The 8,781-nt window shown below is 40.0% G+C and overlaps 1 protein-coding gene across 1 annotated transcript; it reads left to right on the top strand.

The window, feature by feature from the left end:
* The first annotated feature begins 2,354 nt into the window (after window positions 1–2,354).
* LOC122001928 (F-box/kelch-repeat protein At5g15710-like) lies at window positions 2,355–3,416 on the top strand. Its single transcript, XM_042556926.1, has one exon. It carries the CDS (start codon window positions 2,355–2,357, stop codon window positions 3,414–3,416), a length of 1,062 nt encoding a protein of 353 aa, XP_042412860.1.
* Window positions 3,417–8,781: the final 5,365 nt, after the last annotated feature.

The following is an 8,781-nucleotide window of genomic DNA, read 5'->3' as shown; positions in this document are numbered from 1 at the left end:
TATAAAATTATTTTATATTTTTAATTTAAAATTATTTTACAAAGATGGTTAGACTACGAAAATTTGTTCCTGCAAGATCGAATTTAGAAGTCACTAATGAAGATTAAAATAATATAAAAAAAGATAGAAAGTCAATTGAAAATAATACAAAGGAGTGTTTGCCTTTGAGCCTTAAAATTACGGGAGCCAACAGATCCAATTGAGTCAAATAATATTGAAATATTGATATTTAAATTTGAATTTAAAAAAATATATATAATATTAAATTTTGAAATAATAAATAATTTTAGTTCGAGATGAATTCAAAATAAAATTTGAGTTTGATTCAAATTATTCAAATTTGATTCGAACATATTCGAATTATAATTTAAATTGACTTAAATTTGAATTATTCGAAACCTTGATTTAATATATTTACACATAAAATTGTGTAAAAATAATTAGAATTCAATTTAAGTTCGGCTCACAAATAATTCATAAATAATTGAATAAAATATTATAGATTTGAATTTGGCTCAAAAAAATCATCGAGCATGTTTGAATTCAGCTTAAATTCAATAATTTCGAATACGAATCGAATATTTTTTTTTGAACAAACTCGAAAAACTTACGGATCTATTTAATTTGCTTGCACCCCTACCTAATTTGCTTGCACCCCTACCTAGAATATGGTGCAATGGTAAAATATTTAAAATGGCACTAGCATTATTGGATATAAAAAGGTAAAATCAACACTTCAATGTTTCCTCTAGAGGGACACCTACTATTGGAAAGAGAGGTAAATCATGAGAGACTTCATCCAGTAATAACAGCATGCAAGGAGGGGTTAAGGTAACTAATGGGCATTTCACACTAGGGATGCAAATGAATCGAACCGATTTGTGAGTTTTTCATGCCAACTAAAATAAATATTTGATTCATAGTTGAAATTATAGAATTCGAGCCAAACTTGTACATATTCGATAATTTTTTCGAGCCTAATTTGAAGCCATAATATTTTGTTCGATTATTCACAAGCCGCTTGTGAGTTAAACTCGAATTAAATTCTTTTTTTTACATAAATTTAATTTAAATATATTCAAATTAATATTGGAATAGTTTGCCATTGGGACTATGAGATACTAGTAAGGTGTCTTCCTAATTAACTAAGTATCCATAATCGACTCTTAACTATGATGTATTGCGGAATTAATTTTTTCTAGTAGAAATATAATTTTGAAACACAGAGTGATGAGTCATTTATGCTTCTCAAAATACTGACTATGGTGGCTTATAGAAAATTTTTGTAGAATTAAATTAATTATTTTTTAATTAATCAATTCGAATGGCTGTATACTTTAATTATATATAAATGGATAAAAAATTTAAAGCAATAATAAAATATTTAAAGATAAAAGCATCCATATCAATTTTTCTAACCACATAATCTATTTTATATTTTAGTCACAAAAAACTTTCATATTAGCTACCCTAACTAGAAATTGACATGGATATTCTAAAGAAGGGGCGTGAAAATTTAGTAGGTTTTGAAAATTGTTGAATTTTCTATCGTGCATTGATTTATGATGGTATACAAACTCAACTTCCTTCTTAATTTATGCATGCATGAAAAAAAAAGTTATTTTCAATCTCTGTATGTAAATTTTTTTTTATTTCAACTCCCTAATCTACATCGATTGATCTAATTATTCTTATTTTTTATGTAAAAAAATCTAAAATGAAATATAATTTTTTCTAAATTAAACATATTTAAACTAGAATCTAATATATTTTCTATCAATCTACCTGACCAATTAATTGATATATTTAATTCTAGTTAAATAGTACTAAATTTAAGAAAAAAATATACTATAAAAGAGAATCTCTCATTATTTTTTATAGACACAAAAAATTCAAATGACGTATAATTCTTCTTAAATTAAGTATCATTTAATTAGAATCAAGTATATTAATAGATGTTAAAAAAAAGTTATGCTCAATTTGATAAAAAATATATTTGATTTTAAATATGTTGTATTTAAGAGAAATTATATTTTATTATAGAATTTTTATATTTAAAAAAATTAAGATAATTAAATAAATTGATGTATATTGAGGAATGGAAAGAGATTTAAAATAAAGAAAAGTTTGTAGTTGGAATTTAGAGTACATTTGTTTTTGACGGCCGAAACCGAAGTTAGGATTTTAGGATAATTCACAGTTGATTTATTTTCATTTTGGCGTCATAAATAAAGAAGTTGAGACAACTGATCGCTTCCCCTTACAGGATTGTCGTTGTAGATGAGATAACGGCTAAATTCTTCAGCCCTCCACCTCTGTTTCCATCGCATCGCCGGCGGCAGTAGAACACCGGGATGGGCATGTGGGCGGTCCTCCCTCTGGATCTCCTCGCCCGCGTCTTCTCCTTCCTCCCTCCTGATTCCGTCGCCCGAGCCATGGCTGCCTGCAAGCACTGGCTCGCTTGCGCCCGCTCCCGGGCCGCCGCGCCACGCCACGCTCCGTGGCTCATCGCCCTACCCGCGCGCGGCGGCCCTGCCTGCTTCGCCCACGACCCCGCCCTCAATCGCTGGCACGCCCTCCCCCTTGACTTCCTCCCTTGCCCCCTCCGCCTCGTCGCCCCCGTCGGCCGTTCCCTCCTCTGCCGCCTCACCGCCTCGTCTGACCTCCGCCTCGTCCTGCTCAACCCCTTCACCCGCCAATTCCGCCACCTCCCTGATCTCGCGACGCCGCGCCGCAACCCCGCCGTGGGCGTAATCGATTCCTCCCCCTTCTCCGTGATCGTCGCCGGCGGCGCATCGGGGTCCGGCTACGAGCCGAAGGTGGAGTTGTACGAGGACGGGCGCGTAGACAGGTGGGAGTCGTTGGGTCCGATGCCGGTGGAATTCGCGGTGAGGCTGACGGTGTGGACGCCCAACGAAAGCGTGCACGCAGGCGACGGGGCCATGTACTGGATGACCTCCGCGCGGGCATACAGCGTGATGGGATTCGACCTCAGGAGGAGGACGTGGCGGGAAGTGAAGGCGCCGATGGCGGACCAGCTCGAGTGGGCGGCGCTGGTGCGGCGGCCCAACAGGAAGCTGGGGCTAGTGGGCGGCGCAGTAGGCGGACAGGGGACGGTGTGGGAGCTGACTGACAAGGATGCTTGGGCAGCGGTGGCGGAGGTGCCAGCAAAGCTGGGACAGCGGATCTGGGGGTGCCGCAAGGAGGCGGCGGCTCTGGGGGGCGTCGTCCGGTGCGTCGGCGATGAGAGGACCGTGTACTTGTTCAAGGACTTCGGGTCGGAGATGCTAGTGTGGGAGGAGGAGAGGGGATGGCGTCTGATGGAAGGCCGTCGGCGCGTGTCCAGCACCCCCATCAAGGCCGCCCTGCTTCATCCGACGCTCTCTGTCGCCGAAATATTCCACGCCTCCATGTAGACGCTCACCATCGAAGTCCGTCCTCCTGCGACGCCGATCCCGGCCGCCAGTACGAAGGTCCTACACCCTCAGGCAACGACGAAGACGGACGGTGGGCCACGCCGTCTTGCTCGAGGACGAGGAGACCTGACAACGTAGACCGGACCACTCCAGCCGCGCCGCTGCTTGTTTTCGGTCCGCCCGCCAATCGCTATGATTGGGAGGTCTTGTGGGCACCAACACCATGTGAGGCGAGATTCGTCCAACTCATTGTCTGACGTGTATCACATGTGGATGGTACACGGTACACCGTGCTCGGCAGCCCATCACATGCGCATTCCGAATATATTACCGGGCAGCCTTTTTGTCGTCTTCTGCATATGCGAGGTCGATGAGTGACGTCGCGATCGATTCGAAATGCTTTTGAAACTATCATCAGTTTGTCTGCTCAGTTTGAAAGTTTCTTGATCTTTAAGTCTCTTTTGCATCAACAAGAGAGACGAGTTTCTGAATCATCAAGCACTAAAACCTTGAGGAATCCATGAAGGGGTTCGTGCTAGCGAACGCCTAAACGTGGACATCCAGCAGCCAATGCAAAGCCAGGTTTTCAACTGCCCTGAATGTTCTAGGGGCTTAACACATTAATGAATAACATCCCCGAAAGAGTCATATGCCTATAGACCTGGGAACTCAGACCATTAGTTCAAACTACCTCTTTGAGTCTTTGTGACAACCAATTAATCCTACTCCTGGAAATAAAAGTGTGGAACTCAAGTTTATGATTAAGCAAATATCAAAAATCTTAGCAGGAGAATAAACGCTTTGTAATTTCACATGGGCTAAAATTTGACTAAGAAAGGGAAATTGACTTGACCACTTGGAAGGGCCTCATATGTTGATCGAAAAGGGAAGTGAAGTAACAAAGATGCTACCTTCAAAGGTACACCAATCTGAGCAGCAGCAAGGCAAACGCTAGGAATCTTTCTCATGCAAGCTGATGTGACGATCTCCTTCAGCCCACTTGTCTAAGGGTTAAAAGTCATATTGATTCAGTTAAAATTGTTGGATTTAAAATTATATTATTATTTGTTTTTAAAGTGAAGCGTTATTTTCTTTTTATTTTTAGTTAAAATAAGATCAAAATATAAAAAATTGGAAAAAAAAAATTTATGAACAAGTATACTATTTATTATTTTATTAAAAAAATTAATTTAATTAGGTATTTTAGATTTTGTTTCAAAATAAATATTGTGAGAGATCATGACCGCCTATGCTTTTCCAATATTGAATACACCCACTTAAATCCACAAGTTTCTGTGAAATTTACAAATGTCTATAAAAGTCTTATAAAAAACGTCTATGGAATTCCATGAAATTCTTTTCACAACTATATGAGATTCTATAAAAGTCAATAAAAATCTATCAACTTTACAAAAGTCTATCATTAAAAAAAAGTCAATGAAAGTCATTCAATCTCTTAATTGAATACACCCTCATAAATATAGTTCAGCTGAGATTCATATTTGATCAGACCAACTCAAACATCAATGCCATCTCTCTGGCTCAGTTCTAGGTCTCGGTATTATCTCTCTAGCTCAACTTCAAGTCTCAACATTATCTCTCTGGCTCAGCCACAGGTTACAACGATATCTCTCATTCTCAGTTCTCGACACCATCCCTGCCTTAGCTCTAGGTCTCGACATTATTTCTCTGGCTCACCCTTGGTCTCAGCGACATCTTTCAGTCTCGGCTCCCAACATCGCCCCTAGCTCTACAATAGGTCTCAGCATTATCTCTTTGTCTTAGCCCCAGGTCTCAACAATATCTCTCAATCTCGACTCTTGACATCGTCCCAGGCTCAGCTCCAGGTCTCGGCATTATCTCTCTGGCTCAGCCCCAAGTCTTAGTGACATCTCTTAGTCTCTACCTCTGGTCTCGACATCCTTTCTATGTTTTGGCCCCAAACACAAATACCTCCTCTCAACATTTGATCCTGGTATCAACTCAGTCTCGATCTCAAATCTAAGCTTCATCTATTCCCAGGGTCACTCCTCATCAATATCATCTTTTTTCATTCTCAAGACTGGCTTATACCTTACATGGGCTCACTAATAATGACTGCGAATATTCTAGGACGCGTGACACCTTAAGAATACAGGATATGTTATGAGGTTGATAGGTCTAGTCCCCTAGAAGCTCCCTACTACTAACACATAGCATGGGATAAATAGGGAGGCAACTAAGGACTGTCGGATCTGATCTCCTCGTTGGCCTCTGCAATGATAATATTTCAACTGACATAAGGATGCTCTCTAGACAACCATATAAGAACTCATGAAGGTTAGGGCTATAAACAAGCCAAGTCAAGCTTTGGGGTATTCAAACTTGTTTGATAAGGTAATCCAGCTAAGCCAAACTGAGCCTAAAATGAACTAAGCCTTTGAAATGATTGTTCAAAGTTGGCTTGGTTTATTTTTGATGAGCTTGAGCATGACTTAAACTTGGTTCATTTAGATGTTGTTTAGCTTTCAATTTAAACTTGACTTGAGCTTGGTTTACGTAGATGTTATCGAACTCTCAATTCAAACTTATTTTAAACTTTTGCTTATTTGATTGGTTATAAGCTTGATAATTTAAACTTGTTTATTTATTTAAAATTATTTTTATTTAACATGTTGATAAAAGTTTTATTAATAAAAATGATTTACAGACATTGTTCATGAACGTTAACGAGCTGAAACATATGTGTTCAAGATTGTTTATTTAGTTTAACGAGTTGTTTAAGCTTGTTTATTTAATCAATCTTGTGTATATTGAACTAACATAAACAAGCTCTTACCATGCCTAGGGATGGCAATTTTCCCCGCGGGTTTGGGGCCCCGCGGGGAAAACCCGAAATGGGGATGGGGATCCCCGATTTTTCGGGGATGGGGCGGGTTTGGGGCGGGTATGGGAATACTATCCCCATCCCCGAACCCGCCCCGAATATTATTATTATTAATATTAATAAATAATAATATGATTTTTTTAAAAAATATTAATAATAGTGTTAATATTAATATTAAAATTTTTGAAAATATTATTAATAATATTATTATTGATATTGATATTAATATTAATATTAATATTATCATTAAAAATTATTATTAAATAATAATAATAATAATATAAATTAATTTAGAAATGGGGCGGGGATGGGGAATCCCCGAACCCGTGGGTTCGGGTTAGGGGAATCCCCGAACCCGAAAAAATGGAAACGGGGCGGGGATGGAAATGGCAAACCCGGCCCCGCCCCGCCCCGTTGCCATCCCTAACCATGCCAAACACCAAGCTTGTTCGTGAATGTTCGGTTCATTTACAACCCTAATAAAGGTAATGACAGGGGTCAAATTTCTCTCCAACTCCACTAGGTTCTATTTCATTTTCTCCATCCTCGTCCTTTAGCATATCATCTCAAATAAATCCTAATTTGAGTGTTGAAGTGGCCTACTGGGATCATCCTTGGCGCCATTCTGGCCTTCATTTTGAGTGGATCCTAGGTCCATTCTTCTTCACTGATGATCTCTGAGTAGCGCACATAAGCTGGTTCGTTAATTGGTGGCTTGACCATCCATGATATTTGGTAGAAATAAATTGGCGTTGTTTATGGGAACTCTAAGTTAAGACGCTGCAATGGTTAACACCAGAAGAACCATTAATAACTGTGACTCCACTGGAGAAAGAAGTCGCGTTAAAGTAGTGATCATTACACAAGAAAACGTTAATGAAATGATTTCTAAGGCGTTGTAGGGATTCCTGCAACAACACTCCTTCTTGTTATAGGATCGATGCACATGAGGGGGCAGAATCACGTGTATTTTTTTTAAAAATAATTCATTTTTAAAGCGAGTGTATAGCAGAAAAATAAACTAAGTAAGAAAAATAAAAAGAAAACAAACCACAATTATTTTTACTTGGTTCGATGCCTTCAACGACTCATACTCCAAGACACAGACCCTTTAGACCTTTCCGACAGGTAATTCACTAATCAATTGTAATTGAATACATAAAGAAGAAAGTGTAACAATACCTACACTTTTTTTAAGCAATAATTAACTTTAAATCAAAATCGTTACCTAATATTTAGACGGAGATCTGAATGAGCTCGTGTATTGGTATTGGTCTGTTTGTAGTAGTCGGGTGTAGTAGTGTTACAGTACAATAGTAGTATGAATTCAAAGTAGCCAGACGGTCGAGGAATCACGTTGAAATGTTGTTTGAATTGATGCCCGAAGTTGCTAGTCAAAGCTATGTTGGACCGTTGCAGCTGGCTAGAAGGGGGGGTTGAATATCCTTATAAAACAAAAAACAAAAACACGCTTCTTGAACTCTTAAACTAATACTTGTAAATTAAAGTAAGCAGAAAGTAAATCAGAAAAATGAGGCACACAGGGATTGACTTGGTTACAACCGGGGAGGTTGTTAATCCAAGGAAGATTATCGTACTTAAAGAAACTCCTTCAGGCGGAGAAGCCTCGTACAACGATGAAGCACAAAGGAAAGAAGCTAAACTACAACTGAGAGCGCACAAGTGTTGGAATTACAATTTCTGAGTTATTTTAAGCTTCTAGGCCAAGGCTATATTTACAGCCTTGGTCGGGGCGCTTGGAAGGGTTTCGGGCGCCCTGGGGGGATAAAACTTTATCCCCCAATGTTTAGATCGCGTAAAAGGCGATCCAGCCAAATATTGACTTCCGGGCGCCCGGAATGAATCTGGGCACCCTCTGCTCCGGTTCAGCTTGTCTCGATCCGGGTCCTTCTGCTCTGGCTCCGCTCGCTTGGGTGATCTCGACCATCCGGAAAAGGGCTCACCCGAACCCAACTTCTGGTCTTCTCGAGTGAGCTTCCGCTCCGGCTTCTAGTCCCTCGGAATCACCGCGTGGTTCCTTCTCGTCCGCCGGCGTACTCATCCGCAGTCTTCATCCCTCGGATGCACCGCATGTCGTCCTTCTCGCTAGCTGCATCTCTTGCTCCTCGAGTAGTCTTCCGCTCCGACTTTCGTCCCTCGGAACCACCGCACGCTTCCTTCTCGTCCGTCGGTATACTCTTCCGCAGCGCCTCGTCCCTCGGACGCACTGCGTGTCGTCCTTCTCGCTAGCTGCGTCTTCCACTCGACTACCTGTGCTCCTAAGCTCCTGCACACTTAAACACAAGGTCAGAAACACACAGGACCTAACTTAACTTGTTGATCACACCAAAACAACCTTGGGGTTCCAACAATCTCCCCCTTTTTGGTGTGAGCAACCCAAGTTAAGCTAGGGTAAAAATAGATATAAAATAAACTTAACTAAAATTTTCAATTAAGTACAAAAATAAAACAAGTAAAAATTTTGGTCTATCTCCCCTT

Source organism: Zingiber officinale, chromosome 1A (assembly GCF_018446385.1).
Source record: "Zingiber officinale cultivar Zhangliang chromosome 1A, Zo_v1.1, whole genome shotgun sequence".
NCBI classification, from domain to species: domain Eukaryota; kingdom Viridiplantae; phylum Streptophyta; class Magnoliopsida; order Zingiberales; family Zingiberaceae; genus Zingiber; species Zingiber officinale.
The sequence above is the reverse complement of the archived record's forward strand: the minus strand, read 5'-3'. Positions and strand labels throughout refer to the sequence as shown.